This window comes from Emys orbicularis, chromosome 12, assembly GCF_028017835.1.
Source record: "Emys orbicularis isolate rEmyOrb1 chromosome 12, rEmyOrb1.hap1, whole genome shotgun sequence".
NCBI lineage: Eukaryota > Metazoa > Chordata > Testudines > Emydidae > Emys > Emys orbicularis.
This window is the reverse complement of record NC_088694.1, coordinates 2,553,755-2,574,165: the sequence shown is the minus strand read 5'-3', so window position 1 is coordinate 2,574,165 and position 20,411 is coordinate 2,553,755. Positions and strand designations below refer to the sequence as shown.

At 57.3% G+C, this 20,411-nt stretch overlaps 2 protein-coding genes across 4 annotated transcripts in view; one reads left to right on the top strand and one right to left on the bottom strand.

The window, feature by feature from the left end:
• The first annotated feature begins 1,000 nt into the window (after positions 1-1,000).
• On the top strand, positions 1,001-11,356 carry LOC135886723 (cytochrome c oxidase subunit 4 isoform 1, mitochondrial). The gene is made up of 5 exons (XM_065414504.1): positions 1,001-1,163; positions 2,925-3,021; positions 6,537-6,698; positions 9,681-9,812; positions 10,864-11,356. Exons 2-5 carry the CDS (start codon positions 2,925-2,927, stop codon positions 10,998-11,000), a joined length of 528 nt encoding a protein of 175 aa, XP_065270576.1. The 5' UTR covers positions 1,001-1,163; the 3' UTR covers positions 11,001-11,356.
• A 1,039-nt stretch (positions 11,357-12,395) lies between these two features.
• The window catches only part of BCL2L1 (BCL2 like 1), a 28,621-nt gene continuing 20,605 nt past the window's right edge, over positions 12,396-20,411 (bottom strand). For all 3 annotated transcript variants that reach the window (XM_065414256.1, XM_065414258.1, XM_065414257.1), the window contains exon 3: positions 12,396-15,124. In XM_065414256.1, the coding sequence (XP_065270328.1) occupies positions 14,987-15,124 (138 nt within the window). In that variant the 3' untranslated portion in view covers positions 12,396-14,986. The remainder of the gene's footprint in view (positions 15,125-20,411) is intronic.

Sequence of the window (20,411 nt, the reverse complement as noted above, 5' to 3'; positions counted from 1 at the left end):
ACTCAGTCTTGTCATGTTAAAGCCTCCCCTCTGACCCTCCCCCTCCAGCAGTCCCCGCTTCGCTCCAGATCTTCCCCTCCCCCCAGAGACCTTTCAATCCCCCTAGCCCTACGCCAGCATCTCTGATCCCCTCGCTGTCTGGAGGGGAGGGGGAGAGACAGCTTTAAGCCCCCTGTTCTAGGGTTGGCCCCTACACGGGCAGCTCCTGGGCTGCTCTAACTCACGCTGGGCTGGCTACGGCAGCCAGGGGCCTACAAGGTCGTGCCTCTCCGTCTGTCCCCCCTTCTCCCCAGCCCCGCCCGCTGCACATCCCTTCCATCAGGGGCTGCGCGGGAAGGGAGCTTAGAGCCGGGGGTGGGGTGGGTGAGGAACACGAGGACCCCTGCTGTACCTCAGCAGCAGGATTTCTGGGGCGTGCCGTCCGGGGGGCCCGCCCATCCCCCGGAGTCGAGGGTACAATGGGTACAGCGAGCAGGGAGTGTGGGACGGCTCCCCACAGCACAGCACCATCAGGCAGGGCCCAGGCCCCTCTCCCGCGCCCTGGGCTGACGGCAGGGCCGTGGGAAGACGGGAACCCAAAGGGAGCATGGGCCTGCAGCTGTGCTCAGGGCTGGGGCCCAAGCCTCACAGGGGGTCACAGGTCACCAGCCTGCGTCGGCCCTGGCACCGTCTCTGCCTGCGTCAGGCTCAGGAACCAGCGGGCTGCAGACCAGTGGCTCCCGCCCCCCTTCCTCCCCTGCCTGAGCCTGGCTGCGTCAGGGACTCTTACAGTGCCTCTGGCTCTGGGGGGGCGTCTGCCTGGGAACTGGCCCCCTGCCAGCCGGCTGGAGGGATCCATTCCAGCCCACGCAGTCCTACCTCTAAAGTGCTCGGCCCTGAGGGCTCTGGGTGGGAGGGGGAGGTTGGGGGCTTGAGCAGCGGGATTTTTGGGTGCCCCCTCGGAGGCCGCGCGCTGGTGGGAGGTGGGGGGGCCCTGCAGGGTGGTATGTTCTCCCACAATCCCACAGCTGTGCAGCCGAGTTCTTCTAGAATAAGAGTCTCTGCTGGCCTGGCCGGCGTGTGTGCGCTGGCCCCGTGCCCAGAACCCAGCACAAGCTGCACTTCGGGGACGCCTGTTGCCTCCATTTCCCGGCTGGCTGCAGCCCGCCCTGCCTCGTCCTGCAGTAAGTATGCACGACCCTGCCCGCTCCGGAGCCAGGGGGCCAGCGGGGCTGACCGAGGCAGCCGGAGGCCCAGCGACCTGGCACTGCCCTCTCGCGTGAGGCCGGGGGCTGCAGGATCCACAGCCTTTCGGTGCCGGGGCTGGGCCGCAAACAGAGGGGCTGGATGGTTCTTGGGGCAGGGACGCTGAGCGGCTGCTTCTGTTCTAGCTGCACTTTGGAGAGCAGGCCGGCCCCCGGCCCCGCGTCTGAGCCCTCTGGGGAAGAGAGACAGGAGAGGGGCAGTATCTGTAACTCCACCGGACTGAAGGGGCTTCCCAAGCTCCCCCTACACTCAGGCATTTCGGGGGGGGGGGATCCTTTCGGCTCTGACATCAGCGTCTAGTGCACTTGGGTGACCCCCAGGGTGGGAGCAGCCCCGGGCCCCACTGCCTCCGCCGCTGGCCAAGGGCTGGGGGCCTTTGTCCCGTCCCTGCGGGCCTGTCCCTGTCCCTTGCCCGTGTGGGTTAGCTGTGTCCTGCTGGTAGAGGTCAGACAGGACGGGGCCCTGCCAAGTCCCAGTCGCCTTATTTAGAGCGGGGAGGCTGAGCCAGCTGCGACGCCCCGAGCTGAAGGGCACGGAGCCCCAAGTGCCCAAGTCCGGCAGCGTGAGGGGCATGGCCAGTGCCAGGCTGGCCTGGCGGGGTGGGCTACCATGGCAGGTAGGGCTGCCACCTCTGAGGTACAAAAAACCCAGGACATCCGGGATCGTCCTGTGCCCATACAACCGGCCAGCTGGCAGCGTGCAGAGCCGGCTGGCAGACTGCCTGGCACAGGGACGAGCCTGGGAAAACCTGGCCAGGTGGCACCCCTCATGGCAGCTAGCGGGGAAGAAAGCTGGAGGCAGAGAGGCCTGGTAAATAACAGGAGAATGAGTCTTGTCAGGCCCGGGCTGGAGCGGCTTGCAATGAAGGCAACGAATGCTCTGCACACCCGGCCCTTGCACCCAGCCTGGAAATGCACTCGCTGGCTGGCACTGCAGGGACCAGGAGCAGGGACGCTCCGGCCGCCTTCATCCAAGCCTCTACGGGCCCTTCCCAAATGCCAATGCTCCCAACACCCCCTTCAGGTCTTGCAGTTGGGGAAACTGAGGCACGGAGAGGGGGCATGCCTAGCCCGATGTCACCCAAGGAGTCAGTGGCAGAGCCAGGAACAGAACCCAGGTGCCCCGGTGCAGTCCTGTGCCAACTCCCAGGGCTGCTGCTCGTGCCCTTGCCCCCTGGAAGCGGGTTCGGGATACAGTCCTGCCTCTTTCCAGAGCAGTTACCTGAGACAGGATCCTTCCCCCGTTTGCTCTGGAGCGATCTGTGCTGGGGAGGGCCGGGCGGCACCAGGGACGATCCCGCCCTTCCCTGCCACCAAGAGATTTGAGGCCAGCTGGGCTCTGCAGCCCAAGGCCTTTCGCCATGAGCCTGAAGCTGCCATTGGGGAGGGGATGTGGTGCTGGGGGCCGCTGACCAGCCAGGCTCCCACCCGGCTGCCAATCAGACGGCACCGGGGAGCAAAGAACGGCCTTCCCAGGACAACCCACTCGCTGCGAAGGGCTGCGCCGGCAGGAGGCTTGGTGAGGAGCTCGAGGATTCGAGCAAGACTGGGGGGGGGGGCTCCTGGGTGAGGGGGCAGCCGGTGCGGGTCCTTGGGGTGCAGCTAGGTGGCGCTCTCCCCCCTTGGACAGCACAGCACAGGCGCCCGCGTGACAGAGGTGCCAATGCTTTGATCCCACAGATGCTCTCGCTGCCGGCCCTGCGCGTGGGCACCCTGGCCAGGAGAGGAGTCCTGGGCGCTGCCAGCATCAGAGCAGCACATGGCCATAGCGGACATGGTAAGAGCCCTCTCCTCGCCGAATGCCCCTGCGAGCCAGCCCGGGGGGTCAGGGGAGCCAATGGAGACTGGGCCCCCACTGGCTCTGGTTTCCACGTCAGGCAGAGGAGGGAGACTGGTACTGGAGCTGCGGCTCTAGAGGGCCGCGTAAGCAGCATTGCATGTACCTGGGGAACAGCGGATCTCCACCCCACAGGCCACCCCGCTCTGCAGCCTGCCTCCAGCCGGGGCTGCTGGCACATCAGAGGCACAAGTGCCTGGCCTCAGGCCTACCCTGCCGTTAAACCCCCGCGACTGGCTCAGGTCAGCCGACTCGAGCTGGCAGGGCTCGGCCTGCAGGACTGAGACATTGCAGAGCTCAGGCCGGAGCGGGCTGTCAGACCCAACGGTGCCCGCGCAGCCGGCGCCCGAACCTCTACACTGCCATTGTACGGCCCTGCAGCCCGAGGCCTGCCAACCTGTCAGCTGACCCAGGCCACCGCAGGTGTGTTGTTCAGTGCAGACCCAGTTATTCCCAATAATACCCTGAGTGGCCAACCCTCCACTCTGGAGAACAGGGAGTGGATTCCTTCCTGACCCCTGCATGCAAACTGCTTCCGCCCTGCAGCATGGGACTCGGTGCCACTAACCTCGCACTTACCCAGCATTGTCTTCACTAGGCCTCAGAGCACCGCGCAAGCACTACGTGGGGGAATTGTAGCCTGAATCACTGAACATTTTGCTCATAAAATGACGCAATTCTCTCTCCAGTCCTGCTCCGGTCTGAGGCTGATCTCCCCCAGGGCTCAGCCCACCAGACCTGGATGAACTCCTGGCCCTATTGAAGTCAATGGGGGTTTTGCCACTGACGTCAATGGGGCCAGAATTTCAGCCCAGTGGCTGGAGCGCTTCGATGAATTCTCCTACGGCAGATATTTGCTTGCTCCAAAGTGCTCATATTGCAGCTACTTGTGATTCTTTCTCCCGTAGGGATGGGGCTATTCGCTAACTTCCTGGCTCTCACAGCGTCCTGGTTCCGTTTAGCCCCTGTGGGCCCTAGCGAATAGAACAGACTTGGGTGGGGAGTGCTGGGGAAGGCCCCGACTGGTAACCGGCAGAGACTGGGGAAAGCTGGGCCTGGGCCCTTCTTTGTGATGTATAAAGTGGGCCTGAGAAGGCAGTGGGCTTTACTCCTCTTCTTCTCCTCTCTGCACCTTTTTACATTAGAAATTAGGGTCCTATGTGGAGAAATGAGGCCACCCCAAGCATGAAAGTTGAGCAACTCTGCAGGATTGGGATTTTTAGTCAGACTGCAGTAAACAATAAGCACACATTTAATTTCAGTGAGTAACTCACATCTGGGAGAAAGGAAGTCTTTGTTAAAGATTCAATTAAGGTATGAGCACTCGCCCGACACATCCTTTAACACTAGCCGCAAACTCAGGGAAAATCAGAGGTCATCTACTCCAGGCCCCTGCATTGAGGCAGGACTAATATTAGCTAGACCATCCCTGACAGGTGTTTGTCCAACCTGCTCTTAAAAACCTCCCATGACGGAGATTCCACAACCACTGGGGGTAATTTGTGCCAGTGCTTAACTACCCTGACAGTTAGGAAGTTTTTCATGATGTCTAACCTAGATCTCTCTTGCTGCAATTCAAGCCCATTGCTTCTTGTCCTGTCCTCAGTGGTTAAGGAGAACAATTTATCTCCCTCCTCCTTGTAACAACCTTTTATGTACTTGAAACTTGCTGTTATTGTTCCTTCGGTCTTCGCTCTCTGGACTAAGCAAACCCAATTTTTTCAATCTTCCTTCTTCTGCCATGTTTTCCTTTAATTGTTTTTGTTGCTCTTCCTCCAATTTGTCCACATCTTTCCCGAAGTGCGGCGCCCAGAACTGGACACCATACTCCAGTTGAGGCCTTATCAGTGCTGAGTAGAGTGGAAGAATGACTTATTGTGTCTTGCTTATAACACATGTGCTAACACATCCCAGAATGGGTTTTGCAACAGTATCACATTGGTAACTCATATGTAGCTTGTGATCCACTATGCCCCCAGATTCCTTTCCGCAGTACTCCTTCCTAGGCCGTCATTGCCCATTTTGTGTTTGTGCAATTGCTTATTCCTCAAGCATAGTACTTTGTATTTGTCCTTATTGAATTTCATCCTATTTATTTCAGACCATTTCTCCAGTTTGTCCAGATCATTTTGAATTCTAATCCTGTTCGACAAATCGCTTGCAACCCCTCCCAGCTTGGTATCGTCCACAAACTTTATAAGTGTACTCTCTATGCCATTATCCAAATCATTTATGAAGATATTGAATAGAACCAGACCCAGGACAGATCCTTGTGGGACCCCACTCGATAGGCCCTTCCACTGATAACTATTCTCCAAGAACGATTTTCCAACCAGTTTTGCACCCACCTTACAGCAGGTTCATCTGGGCTGTATTTCTCTAGTTTGTTTATGAGACTGTCATGTGAGACAGTATCAAAAGCCTTACTAAAGTCAAACTATATCACATCTGCTGCTTGCCTCCTATTCACAAGGACTGTTACCTGTCAAAGAAGGCTATTAGGTTGATGTGACATGATTTGTTCGTGACAAAAACATATTGACTGTCACCTTATTTTCTTCTAGGTGCTTACAAATTGATTGATTGCTCCATTATCTTTCTGGCACTGAAGTTAAACTGACTGGTCTATAATTCCCTGGGTTGTCCTTGTTCCTCTTTTTATGCCCATTTCCAGTCCTCTGGGCTCACTCCTATCCCCCACAAGTTCTCAGCGATAACTGCTAATGGCTCAGAGATCTCTTCAGCCAATTCCTTGAGTATTCTAGGATGCATTTCATCTGGTCCTGCTGACTTGAAGACATCTAACGCGTCTAGGTCATTCTTACCTTGTTCTTTTTGTATTTTAGCTTCAGATCCCACCCCACTTACCCTGATGTTCGCTAGGTTAGTTGTCCGATCGCTGCTAACTTGTATGGGTGAAAACAAACAAAAAAGACATTTAATACTTGGGCCATTGCTTCGTTTTGTTATTGTCTCTCCCCCCTTGGGTACTCCTGAAATCACCAGGGTAAAACTCCTTGTAGCCGCCCCCTCACCTGCTCTCTCTCCATCAACAAGTGGAAATGAGCCGCAAGCCCAATTCTCAGTCCCTTGTTGGTCACCTGCAGCAGCTTTAAAGCGCTGTTCCCAGTTTATCCACAAGATGGCACCAGTGCCCGTTTCCCACAAACTGCTGCTTGTTTTACCCTGTTAACCCCTTAGGTCCTGCCCCTGTTAACTAGTTGCTGTGTGCACCTTGCTCAGCTGCAGCATGGGAATAAGACTTGTCAGGGTCCCCGTACCGCCCTGGGCCGGGGCTGAGGTGACACCGTGCAGACCCTGTACAGATGGACGCTCCCGGCTGGCCGGGCTTCCTCCGGCTCTGAGGGATGGGGGAGCTGGCGCAGGGCACTGGGGCAGCGGTAGGGATGTGCTGGGGCTTTGCTGAGGCTGGTCTCTGCCATCTCGCTCTCTAGTGGCGACTCAAGAGGACATGTCGGTGCCCCACTACTACGACAAGCGCAGCTCCCCGCTCCCCGACGTCCCGTACCACAAGGAGCTGGGAGCGGAGCAGAAGGCCCTGAAGGAGAAGGAGAAGGGCTCATGGAAGCAGCTGAGCAACGAGGAGAAAGTGGCCCGTAAGCAGGAGGGGGTGGAAGCCCCGTTGCTGGGGTGGGAACAGGCGAGGGGGGAGGTCATGGTACCAGAGGGGGGGTCTGGTCAGTTACCTCTCCCCCATCCTCTCTGCGCAGCGTCCAGCTCCTGCTTGTGGGCTGGGGGCTGCCAGGCGACCGAGCAGGTTGTGGCTGGGACACAGCGGGTGGAGGGACGGGCTGTGCTGCTGGACCCAAGGAACCGGGCGGGCCAGGGCCTCGGGAGCCAGTGAGTGACCTGGATCGGTGAGGGACGGAAGTGCTGGGCTATTCAGAGATGTTCCAACCAGCTAAACCACACAGAGAAACCATAACCACACCTCTCCCGGCCATGGCATTAGAGATCTCCCCAGCCCAGCAGTACTGTAGGTCTGCGTCATTTAAAGGAAGGGAACTCGGCACCCTCCATCCATAGGCAGCGAGTTATATAGGCCCGTAATGCCCGTGCTCCACCAATGTTATATTTTCAGAGCCATCTTGTCCATAGGATGGACCAGGGCAACCGGTACGGGCCCCGCGCTTTGGGGGGCCCCGTGCTTCAAGGGGACACGGGGTCCAGAGTGGCCTGGGAGGTTAGCGGGGGGCCTGAGACCCAGCCCCAGGACGCCCCTCTCTGTCTCTTCCCACCTCTGCTCTGCCCCCCCCACCCCCATTTCACCCCTTCCCCCAAGCCCCCACCCCTGCCCCGCCTCTTTCCGGGTTCCGCCCCCTCCCCCAAGCAATGCTGGGAGCCGGTGGGGCGGAGCAGGGCAGGCTGGGGCCAGGTCGCTCACTGCTGCCATCGCTAGGCCCCCCGCTAACCCACCAGGCTGCCCTGGACCCCACGTCCCCCCAAAATGCAGGGACTGGAGCAGTTGCCCCGGTCCATCCTATGGACGGGACGGCTCCGCTTAGACCCAGTTTGGGCAGCACCAAAAATTATACAAACCTGGCACCCAGGCCTCCGTTGTCTTTGAGCGTGTGATTGCTGAGAAACATCCCTGGGCTCCCTCGTGGTCCGTACCTGGAGCCCTGGGCTTCTGGCGTTGGCTGAGATCAGCACTGGCACATGCCGAGTTGGATTCCCCCCAGATATCCCTCGCTCGGAGCCCCATCCTGCAAGCTGCAGCCTCCCCAACCCTGCTGGCTTCAGCTGGAGCAGAGGGTGCCCAGCATCTGGCAGGGTCAGGCTCAAGTCAGGCCTCCAGTCGGTGATCAAACCCAGTGCCCGTGGAAATTTTAGCCCAGGTGTTGCTGAGGGCCAAAGTTGCTGAGGCCCAAAAGCCTCTGAAAAGTCAGCGCCAGGGAGCAGCTCCCTCCCCTTCTGCTGCCAACCCCCTTGTAACTTGCATTCTCCGCTCCGCCATTAGTTGACATACCGGGAAACCAGCTGGTGTAATGCCTTAAATACGCTGCTCCCCCAGCTGGAGTGTCCGCCAGGGAGGGTGCTGTGTCACCCCAGAAGTCTGGATCACAAGAGGAGCCAGCCAAAGCCAGCCGGCACTTTATCGATAGCGCTTTGTCCTGAGCAGGCAGCAGCCGAACAGTTACATCTGTTCCAGGTCAATGCATCTAGTCACTGGGGAGTGAGCAAACATTGCACCACTCTGCATCTGAGCTAGCCCAAGGAAGCTCTGTGCACATGACAACAACTAGTAAACTGGCCTTTTACGCCGGGACAAAACTTGCAATCAAGAGCATGGAAACACTGAAGCCCAGCCCCACCCAAACCTGCATGAAATACACAGGCTGCCCCTGAATCCTCGGCTGAAGGGCTGCAAGTGGGGGACGAGAATCACCACATAGATCAGTGCACGGAGCCACAAAGGGCTGATACGTCGGCTGGGTAACCACGAACTGGACTCTGTCCTCGTCCTGTTTACAGCTGAGCAAAGCAACTTCCAGGGTCTTCCCTCCCCTAGGCCATTGCCCTACACCATGGAGAACTTAACCCTCGCCTTGGTGCTCTCAAGCGTATCAGTGCTTTAGAAATGCTAATGAATGAGCCCTGGGAAGCATCATCACCCCTACAAAGCAGCCGCAGTGAGGGTGAAATGACTTCCCTGATGTCCGATAGCCTGTAGGTGGCAGAGCCCAGATCTTCTGCTCCCAGACCATGACCCAACCACTCCAGCTCCCTCTTGCCAGCGCGGTTCTACCACCGTTTCCCCGGTCCGGGTGCAGACGGGTTTGTCTCTCTCGAACACCATCAGATAGACGCACCCGGGAGAGTCTCCAGTAGAAAAACGAGCCCCGTTTTCAGCACTGGGCCAGTTTCACCTTTGCTGCCCTCAGCAGTAGCACTAGTGTAGATGGGCCCTGCTGGCCTCACCACCATGGTGCTTAGCCCTGCTCAGAACAGTGCGAGAGAAGAGACCCCGAGCCCTGGCTCCACCATTGGAGCTGCACCATGCTGACAGGAGAGCTCCCCAAAACAGGCTGCTGGGCGTGGGGCTTCATGCTTACCCTGTTGGAAGCTGGTGCTGCCCCATTGTTGGACCAACACGGACGGATGGACGTGGAAAGCAGACATCTCTGCATTTGCCAAGCAACAGGAGCCGTTATCCTGGGACAGTATCCCAGTCCCTGCGATTTCAGTGCTCTTCCCATCTGGATTCATGGTCTAAAAGCTTGGACCATGTCTCTAACCTGCCTGTTAACTGCTGTCCAAGTTCTGCCAGAGCAGGCCTGACACTCCAGAGACAGCTGACAGGAGGAAAGGCAGGATGGGCCGTGCAAGGAATAGCCTGTGGGAGCAGCAGATGGGATGAGGGGGGCGGAGGGGGCTCTGAGGTTAGCGGCCAGCACAAAGCCTTTGCCAGAACTGTCTGTAGCTCCCTTTACAGACAGGATCTGGAGGCACTCGATAGGCTGCAATCTCTGTGCTAACACGGTCTCTCAAGCAGCCCCCGGGGTGGGGGAGCGGACCGGCTGTCAGAGTGGGCTGGGGTTCTCTGTGCCGCCTTAGCCTTGCGCCTGTCTCTCTAGTCTATCACCTGAAGTTCAACCAGACCTTCGCGGAGATGAAAAGGCCATCCAACGAATGGAAGACAGTGCTAGGAGGCATCTTCGTATTCTTTGGCATCACTGGATTAATCGTGTGGTGGCAGCGAGTCTATGGTAAGGGGGGATGGACCGTATGCTTGTAGGACAACACGTGGGAAGGCAAACGGGACAGGGCTGGGAGGCTGTAGTGACAATCTACTGCCTCTGTTGAGGCTCCCCCTTCAAATCCCCACTCCCAAACATTCTGTTCTAGGGGTGTCCATGTTCCGCTGCCCAGAACTTCCTGCCCCAGCTTGAGCTGGGATTTGAGAGACACGTCATTCGAACCCTGGCTCTGCTGCCAACCAGGCCTGGACCTGCAGCTGGCCACGTGCTCAGGCCTGGGATGGGGCAAGAACTAGCAGGGCATGGAACTGGCTGGGGAGCGAGGCCCTGGCTTCTGGCACTGGGCATAGAGCTGGCGAAGCAGAGCTCAGAGCACGGCTGTAGGAGACTTCTATCCATCTGGGCATGCCCTTGAGCGGGTCTGCTCGTAACCCTGCCCAGCCCAGCCCCTCGAAAGAGCTGACACCTTGATCCAGCTGGGGCATTGGTCCTCAGATCCCCTGAAAACCCCCTCTGGCCCCTGTTGGCCTCACCCCCGGTGCACACAGGCTGCAAGAGCCCAAAGGTTTTCTAAGCCCCTTCTTTAAAACAAATAAACAGCCCCAAATATTCTCCCTCACACCCTTCCCTGGGGAAGCAGCCTTCAGTGTAAGCCACCCTTCAGCCAGCAGAGGGCGCCTGAGCCAGCACCTCCTAGGACAGGCCTCTGGCCGCCCCCTGCCCTTGGCCAGGCCGGCTTGTGCTGCTTGCTGAGGGGCCGGGCAGGGGCCGGGTGCTGGTGCCCACGTAATGCCATTGAGCCAGCCACGGTCCCCGGCCCAGCCTGGCCGTGAATTGGGAGGAGAAGGGGGTGGGGAGGAGCACAAAGCCGCCCGTGAAATCGATGGGAGCCGCCGGCGTCCAAGGCTGACCTAGGCCTTCGGCCAGGCTGATCCCCACGCCCCGGCGGGAGGGGAGATGGGGAATAACGTGGCCACGAGCACGGCACGTCGGGTGGAGAACCGGCAGGCTGGTCCTGAGCAAACGGGTGCTCTGAGCTCTCCCCTCGCCGTGTCCCCAGTGTTCCCCCCGAAGCCGCGCACCCTGACGGACGAGTGGAAGGCTCAGCAGGTCAAGAGGATGCTGGACATGCGCATGAACCCCATTCAGGGCTTCTCCGCCAAGTGGGATTACGACAAGAACGAGTGGAAGAAGTAGAGGGGACGCCCTCCACCCCCCCGCCCCGCCCCAGCCCCGGCTGCAACGGGCAGTGCCTGCACACTGCCATTCCCGAGAAGCAAGGGGCCAGCGCTCTGGGGGAGAGCAGCTGGAGCAAAGCCACTCTTGCCTAGCTCCCCTACCCCCATCCTTCGCTGGGCTGCCAGCCCCACCACCTGACCCCTCGTGCCTTGTCCGCAGCTCTCCTCCTCCTGCTCTGGGGCCTGGTCCTGGGCAGCGAGCCGCTCCAGTCTCCACCCTGCCCCACTGGGGGATCCGTCCCATGGCCCGGCCTGTCTCTGGTGAATGAGCATTTGGCACTGTCCAGTCCCTGCTCCCATGGAATAAAACACTACAGTAAATCCACAGTGTGCAGCTTGTCTTGTACCTGACAAAGGGGAGGGGAGGAGAGACCCACTGTTCTCAGTCCCTGGGTTCCTGGTAACTTCCCCCTCAGAACCTCCCCCTGCGCAATCCACTCCTGTCCCCCAGGGTACAGCAAGGAACCGTTCACCCTCACGCAGTTCCTTACAGCACCACCTGGCCCACGGTCCTCTCGAGTTACTCGGTTCTTCTCCCTTCCCTGATCTCTAGTTCTTACCTGCTGGAAGGCAGAGATCTAGGCCTGTGTTCGTCTATGGAGAGGAGCCAGGCAGAGTGGGACCCCAGCCATGGGCACTGTAGGAACCCAGGGGCTAGTGTGCTCATGGGAGCATTTTAATGGAGTTCTGGGAGCGCAGGCAGCTCCATTCCTTCTCCAGCCACCCAGCCTGCGCAGTGGCGTCGGGCTCAGGCCGCTCCAGGTGAATCTCCGCAAGTGCAGCTCATTCACTTAGCACTTCACAGGACACCTCTTCAGAGCACCCTGCCAGCAGGGCGAAGAGTACTGGGCTTCTGCCTCAGGCTCCCTCTGTGCCCAAGGGGAAGAAGCGACTCATCTGAGGCAAGGAAGGGCCAGAGCGGCTATTGGAACCCAGGCAGCTTTAGCTCCTAGTGGTGGGCTCTGGCAAACCTCCTATTTCACAGAGGGAGGGAGGGAGGGCGGGCCATCCGGGCACCGCTACGCTGCATGGGCCTGGCGCTGCGGGGCTTGGACAGGCACATTCTCCACTCGGATACTGCTGGTGCATGCCGCTGTACGCTGGCTCCTCCTCGAGTGTGGAAAGGGGTTTCAGTGCAGGCAGAGCAGAGAGGACACAGGTGTTTCCACACGACACTGTCTCCACCTGCCATCGGCGGGGCTGGAGTGGCTAAAAGCAGCCGGTGCCCTGTCTACACTAGCATTGCACCGGTGGGTGGATTGAAAACAGGGAGCAGCAGTAGCCGCATTTTGCAGGTGCGCCTCTCAGCAGGGACAGGGCCCTTCTCAGCAAGAATCACAGAACTACACAGCTCCAACAACAGAGTTTATTAATAGGATTGAGCCTCCACCTGCAAATCAAAGCATTTCAAATGCCTGCCACAAGCTGTGTCGGGAGTGACTTTCGCACGCAAAGGACTGGGTGGGCCTAACCCCACACTGCCCGGCCAGCACCGTGAGAGGCTGAGTCAGAAGCTGAGAGTGCAAGGTGGGTTCTTAGTGTCTGTGGGGACCTGCTCTCTCGCCCCGGTTCTCCGGGGGGGGCCTGGGACCTGCCCCGTGCAGAGTGCACAGCAGATGCCCTGCAGGGTGATGGGGGAGCACTGTCAACACACATAAATACAGACATACAGTTAACAAAAATAGTATTAGAATATTCACAAATGAATAAAAACTACTCTCGGGTATTTACAGCAGAGCACAGAAAAGACGTACAAGGAGCAGACACCTGCTAGGCCTGTCGGGCGCGGACGCTGGACTCCCAGGAGACGGGGGATGTTTCAAAGCCAGCATCACGTTAATGCTTCAGGGGGATGAAACGCCAGTCAGGCACTAGCAGGGCCCAGCTCCTCCTCAGCAGCTTGCAGGAGAGAACAGGAGGTGCGGGGCTACAAGCGGCACAGAGGACAGCCCTCCCCAGACCCACCCCCCGCATGTGGAGGGAGGGAAGGGCGTGTCCCTGCGCTAGGAGCAGGAGATGCCACGCCCTGCGAGGAGGTGAATGCACACTGGAGATGGAACGGTGGCAGGACCAGTATTAACCCAAATGCTGCTGTTACTCAGGCAATCCCGAAAACCACGGCAGGTATCTGAGCGAGTGTGCTGCTGCGGAGCAAGCGGAGAGTTCCTACCACCCTGGAGCTAGCAGGGGGCCAGCAGCAGGCTCTGAACACTCTGCCCCGCTCACTGCTAGAGCGTGTGGCCAGACTTGGAACTCAGCTAAGGGGAACTATCAGGAAGGCGGGCAGGGGCCTTCCTCCATCTCCAGCCCCTTCTCTCCCTTGCCAGCTGGGCTGCCTCCGGCCGTGCTCTGTTCCAGTGTCCAGGCTCCTCCATCCCCTCGGAGAGATCAGGCTCCTACTTTGCCCCTGGCCCAGGGACGACGATGCTACAGCTCCCTGCTCCTGCTGGTTCCCTATGGGGCAGCACTCGCCTCCACCGCAGTCTCGCTTTATTCCTCTCACCCTGCCCTCCCGCACAGCGATGAGGAAAGACAGACAGACTCTGCTGCTACCCCAGAGGGTGTGCGTAGGAAGGGGGCGGGGCAAGCAGTTCCATCACTGCTGGGGCAACCCCCACTTTACTCCTGCCAGGCCCTGAGCAGAGCAGTGTTTACTTCTGCCCTTGCTGCAAGCTCCTTGGGCAGCAGCCACCGCGGGCTCTCCAGAGAGCGACGCTAACAGAGGCAGGGAGCAATTAGAAGCCAAATGTAAACACCTGCCCTGGCACTGCTGCTGACACCGTGTTTTTCTCTGTCCGTGAGTCCCCCACCTGGCATTAGCTAGGGGACTCCAAGCAAGAAGAGCAAACTCAGACATGCCTGGTCCCCAGAGAGTGGGAAAGCACTTTGCAGCCCCAGGCCCATGCTTGGAGCAGCTGAGCCGAGGAACGCGGGGTACCTGCTTGGAGCGGTGGGGTGTGGTGCTCGCAGCATGTAGGGAAAAGTGGTAGCCTAGGGCAAAAGGGAAGGAGGCGGCACAGTGTAACTCACTGCAGAAACCTACATTCATAGGGAGAGAACAGCACGAGGATCCCACTGTGCCCATGCCTGGGGGGACAGCCCTAGCAGAGTGCCCTGGGCTGGGCACAGCCAGCGTAGAGACGGGGCCTTGGCCTCTGGAGCTAGACGCAATGGGACAGCAGATTCGGGCGCATGCAGGAGGAGTCTCCTGCAGCACAGGGGAAGGATTCGGCCCTTCAGGGCTGGGGAGACGCCTACTGTAAACTCTACCCCTTAACTAGAAGAAATGGTTTGAGGTCTGCTAAGGGCAGACCCGGGGCCCTGGCTGCACCTAACCCCTTCCTACCAGCTCCAGGTGCCACACACAACAGCCAGGCAATCGCAGCACCAGCTGACCACAAAGACCGCCCAGGAGGGGAAGCTGCATTGATGGTGAACAGCAGATCTCCCCGGTTCAGTCTGCCAGAGGCCCACTTCTCCTTTCTCCCCCCCTCCCTGCCACGCCCGGAACACCCCTCCAAGCACTGGGGGCTCTTGCTAGATATGCACAAAACCTGCAATGAGGGTGGGGCTGTGTGGAGGGGGCGGTGCTTGCCCCTAGAGCCTTACCCTAAACATCTCCCCCCCCCCAAAACGTGCGTCTCCCCTAGCCCCCCGGGGGGAGCACGTTTCCACCCCAATCCCTGCTGTTTGGTGACCTAGGGCACGGGCTGGGGTCCCCAGCAGCCTGCAGAACAACTGCCTTGGTCTCAGGGGCTTTTAGAACCAACAGTAAGTGAAGCTGGCGGCACGCAGGCCAGAAGAGATCTGTGGGGCAGGAGTCACCACCCTTCGAGACGGGCTGAGGGCGGGGCGCTGCCCCTTGGAATGATCACGTTACTCTGGAGTATAGTGTGGCGGGTTTTTGCCGTTTGCCACAGGCCCAGGGGAGGAGTCAGTGTCCGGTTACTTGCGGCTCAGCAGAGAGCCCAGCAGGAGCACTCCCGCCAGAGTCGCCCCAGTCAGAAGCCACCTGTTGAACTGCTCCTGGCCTTTCCTGCTCTTGGCAGCAGCGTCATTCCCGTAGAGATCCACAAACCGCTCCTGCGGGGAGAGAGAGAGGGGTTAGGGAGCTGCAGAAGCCAGGGGCGTGGGGGGCAGGGCAGAGCTCACATTTAAACACCAGACAATGACCAAACGCAGGCTCCATCTTGTGAGCGGGAGAGGAGGGGATTCCTGAGCTGCTGCTCCCCCAGGCGCTCACCTGGGCCGAGTCACAAGCCCTGTTCTCGAGTCAGGTGACACTGCCCAAGGCGGGCCCTGCACGAGTCGGTAACAGCGCAGGGGCTCAGGCAGCCTGGCCTAGTCTGCGCTAGAAAAGCCTTGATGTGCCAGCAAACCCTCCTGGTACCGATGCAGCTTATACCAATAAAAGACTGTGCCAGGAGACCTTATACCGGTTCCCTGAATGAAACCCACAAGGTCATTCCCAAATGACGCCACACACCTCGTTCACAGTGACTGGGCCCCCAGGCGCACACACCACGGCACCATCGCAAGCAGCCTCCTACGCTGAGCGGGGCATGAAACGGACCGGGGGGGGGGGGGGGGGGGGAGGATGGGCTGCCTCGCCACATGCCAGTGACTGCTCCTTCACCCCCATGCCTCTCTCCGTGTTGAGGAGGGCAAGTACTGATACAGATGCCTTTGAGCCTTGCTAGGCAGCAGTCAGGAGAACAGCCTTCTACCCTGCTCTGGAAGAAGCCAGCTGACCAGCAGCCAAGACACCCAGGACATTCCTTTTATTCAGCTCTTTTTTCCTGAAGTTCCCCCACACCTAGCCTGGTCGCTGCCCCACAAGGCTGCAGAAAATGAGGGACTTGCGTGGATTAAAATACCTATTAAGCTTCACAAGAACTCTGGCAGATTTGGCTGGAAAATCCAGGAGGACAAAGTATGCAGCCATTCCAAGTTCTGAGAACCTTCACCAAGGACAAGACAACTGGATCCCATTTTCAGCACTGGGGAAAGAGAACAATGAGTGTGTTCCTGTTGCAGGGGGGTCTTGCAAAACCCAGAGGAAGTGCATGTGTGCATCCACTTCCCAAGACGCCAGAAATAACTCAACCGCTGAAAAAGAGAAGGGCGAGTCTCGGGCAAAGTGACGAAAGCTACCGCACGGAGTCGGATGTGGACGTTTCCTTTGAGAAACGCCCTAATGCCTAGACAAATTGGGCCACCCATGTTTAAAAAGAAAACGATTTCAGAGACACGCTAACGAACAGAGATCCTCTACCAACAATGTAACAAGGAAGAAAGCACCTGCTACAAATACATGAGAAGCAAGAGGAAGACCAAGGACAGATAGGCCTGTTACTCAATGAGGGGGGAAAGACAATAACAGAAAACGTGGAAATGGCAGAGGTGCTTAATGACTTCTGTGTTTTGGTTTTCACCAAGAAGGTTGGTGGCGATTGGACGTCTAACATAGTGAATGCCAGGGAAAATGAGGTAGGATCAGAGTCTAAAATAGGGAAAGAACAAGTCAAAAATTACTTAGACAAGTTAGATGTCTTCAAATCACCAGGGCCTGATGAAATGCATCCTAGAATACTCAAGGAGCTGACTGAGGAGATATCTGAGCCATTAGCAATTATCTTTGAAAAGTCCTGGAATGTCTCCCGTCTTCCATAAGACTGGAAAAAGGCAAATATAGTGCCAATCTATAAAAAGGGATACAAGGACAACCCGGGGAATTACAGACCAGTCAGCTTAACTTCTATACCCAGAAAGATAATGGAGCAAATAATTCAGCAATCAATTTGCAAACACCTAGAAGATAGTAAGGTGATAAATAACAGTCAGTATGGATTTGTCAAGTACAAATCGCGTCAAACCAACCTGATAGCTTTCTTTGACAGGGTAACAAGCCTTGTGGATGGGGAGAAGCAGTAGATGTGGTATAGCTTGACTTTACTGCAGCGCATGACCTGCTCATAAACAAACTAGGGAAATACAACCTAGATGGAGCTACTATAAGGTGGGTGCAAAACTGGTTGGAAAATCATTCCCAGAGAGTAGTTATCAGTGGTTCACAGTCATGTTGGAAGGGCATAACGAGTGGGGTCCCACAGGGATCGGTTCTGGTCCAGTTTGGTTCAATATCTTCATCAATGATTTTGATAATGGTATAGAGAGTACACTTATAAAGTCTGCAGAGAATACCAAGCTGGGAGGGGTTGCAAGTGCTTTGGAGGATAGGATTAACATTCAAAATGATCTGGACAAACTGGAGAAATGGTCTAAAGTAAATAGGATGAAATTCAGTAAGGACAAATGCAGAGAACTCCACTTAGGAAGGAACAATCAGTTGCACACATACAAAATGGGAAATGACTGCCTAGGAAGGAAAGAGATCGGAGGTCACAAGCTAAATACGAGTCAATAGTGTTATGCTGTTGCAAAAAACCATCATTCTGGGATGTATTAGCAGGAGTGTTGTAAGCAAGACACGAGAAGTAATTCTTCCACTCTACTCCACGCTGATTAGTCCTCAACTGGAGTATTGTGTCCAGTTCTGGGCGCCACATTTCAGGAAAGAGGTGGACAAATTGGAGAGAATCCAGAGAAGAGCAACAAAAATGATTAAAGGTCTAGAAAACATGACCTCTGAGGGAAGATTGAAAAATTTGGGTTTGTTTAGTCTGGAGAAGAGAAGACTGAAAGGGGACATAACAGTTTTCAAGTACATAAAAGGTTGTTACAAGGAGGAGGGAGAAAAATTGTTCTTCTTAACCTCTGAGGACAGGACAAGAAGTAATGGGCTTAAATTGCAGCAAGGGCAGTTTAGGTTGAACATTAGGAAAAACTTCCTGTCAGGGTAGTTAAGCACTGGAATAAATTTCCTAGGGAGGTTGTGGAATCTCCATCATTGGGGATTTTTAAGAGCAGGTTGGACAAATACCTGTCAGGGATGGTCGAGATAATACTTAGTCCTGCCATGAGTGCAGGGGACTGGACTAGATGACCTCTCGAGGTCCCTTCCAGTCCTATGATTCTATGGGTGCAGACTTTGCCCATGTTCTGCAGAGCCTCTGCTTTCCCATCTTAGCCAGAGAGCTGCTGGTGCTGCCACCGCTAGGGACTTGTGCATTTTACATGCACACTCGCCGTTTCTGCCAAAGGCTGGATGGATTGTTAAACGTGTTTAATCTTTACAGTATAAAACATATTGAATGTTCAATGTTCCAGGTTCAAGTGGCTGGAGCAGGTTCTGAAAGGGAAGCGCTGTGTAACTGCACTGGGAATGCTCTCTCTCCTCAGTGTCCGTGTAACCACTACCGTGCTCAGCAGCTGAGCTGCCGTCTCACTGTTGGCTCATTTCTGGTTTGAGCTCCCCTCCCCGGGAGGGAAGTGTGGGGCACAACTCTCCGTGAGAGATCAAGGGCCTCCGGAGCCCTAAACAGCCATCGGATCAGGTCCCCAAACTGCAGCGTGGGCACATGGAGGCTGCCTAACGGCAGAGAGCCCTGGCCCTTCCAAGGGGCAGGATGGGTAAGCTCCCCCAGGCTTCAATGGCTCCTCCACAGATTAGTCCCCACTAGTGGGGCACAAGGCACTTCAGTTTCCTCCACAGAACAAGCACCAATTGCAGCTACTCTGCCCAGCTGCCAGGCCTGCAGGCATTTACCCCTTCCACCAGGCGCACCGTGTCCGCCGAGATCAGTGAACTACCCATGACACCCTCCCACCCACCCACAATATCTTGGGGACCTGCCAGAGACTGCCTTTCACCAGGGCCCAGTACAGCACTGTCACTGTCAGTACCCAACAGGCATCAGGAGTTTCTCCGCAGCCGAGGGTGTGGGAGAGAAGAGGTGGGAGATTGGCATCTGTGTTCCCCCAGCAGGCCCCACGTAGGTCAGCCTTCTTCAGGCATGGCACTGAATGGACACAGAAGCCCTGTGCTCCCCACCCTGAAGTGTGTGTAAAGAGGGCAAAGGGAAGCACAGGACCAGTCATGAGAGAAGCGTGTGTCAGGGAGGGGAGAACACCACGAGTGCAGGACAGGAGGTGCACCACAAGCACACAGCGCGCTGAACTCGGGAAGAGGGGCGGGGGCAGCAGGGAGACAGCGGAGCTTTGTTTGCTGGGGAGGCTGGACTGGGCAAACCGTTCCATGACTGGAGCCCAATTTCCTACGGTTACTCTAAGAACAAACACCACATGTCTGTTATTGTCTGCTCTGTGCCCACTCCTCTCCTCCCACCCACAGCTCGCGTCCAGGGGGACACACCAGCCCTTCTGGCAGCGAGCTCCCTCACAACAGTGCCCTGCATTCAGCATTATCAAGTTCCAGGAGTCATTTCTGGGAAGCTGGGTGTTCTGGGACAACAAGATCCTTGGAGTTTCAGGGCACAGGGCAATCTGAGGCATCTACCAGGAATGCAGCCACTCAGGGCTCTGCCTGGTTCCTCCCAGTCCTGCACCTCCTGCCAACAGATGGCAGGTTCCCACCCCCCAGCTGAATGTTGAAATACACGGAGATTTAAAGCGTGCCAGCACAGGAGCCCAACTTCCCCTCCCATGACAGAGAGAAGGGACAGGACAGAATCAGAGGGACAGTGTGGGGAGCAGCTGGGAAGGTAGTCAGGGGAGATGGCAAAAGGACACAGTGGCTTGGATTTGGGGGGGGGGGGGGATCCTCACCCCCTACGGGACAAGCACTGTCATCGTAACCACACCCAGCGAACTGCATTACTCCTGCACCACTAGTGGCAGGATCCACCCTGGCAACAAGAGCTCCTACCCCACCATCCCCTTGCTAGGCTACCCAGCCTGAGCATCACCCAAGGCACAACTTCAGAGCACTGTGTGCAGTGGTTTTGGAGGGCTAGGGGGTCTCGCACTAGCACAGGTCTGCCCAGCGGGGCCGGGAAGCTCATTCCCTGAGCTGGGTAGACTCCCACCCATCTTAGAGCCCCCGAAGACATAGGCTAGCCCTGGGGCTGCATGGAGTTGAGAGCAATGCACAGAGCAGGGCTCTCGGCCTGAAGTGACATTTCCAATAGTCACGGCAGGAAGGCAGCTTGAAGACATCCATGGCATCTCCTCAGTGAGACGCTCAGTCTGGCTAGAGAGCAGGCCCTGACTGCACGCCCAGCCACCCAGCAGAGCCTTGCACCAGCAAAGTCTGGTCTGAGATCCGAGAATGACTGAGGTAGGCCACACCCTCCCCTGAGCTGGTTCCTTGGAAGGGTCAGAGAGCCGGAGGGCTGGACAGGACCTCGAGAAGATGCCTTTCCAGGGCTGGGGAGTTTGCTGATCATCTGGGTCCAGAGCACATGGAAACATCAGCAGCTCTGCTGACCCGCCCAGGACACCAACTCCT

What these genes read in the sequence shown, in the direction of transcription:
- LOC135886723 (XM_065414504.1), top strand. Translation starts at nt 2,925, where the DNA reads ATGCTCTCGCTGCCGGCCCTGCGCGTGGGCACCCTGGCCAGGAGAGGA. An exon ending in ACATGGCCATAGCGGACATG is followed by an intron (nt 3,022 to 6,536) that starts GTAAGAGCCCTC and finishes CTCGCTCTCTAG; the next exon opens with TGGCGACTCAAGAGGACATG. An exon ending in CAACGAGGAGAAAGTGGCCC is followed by an intron (nt 6,699 to 9,680) that starts GTAAGCAGGAGG and finishes CTGTCTCTCTAG; the next exon opens with TCTATCACCTGAAGTTCAAC.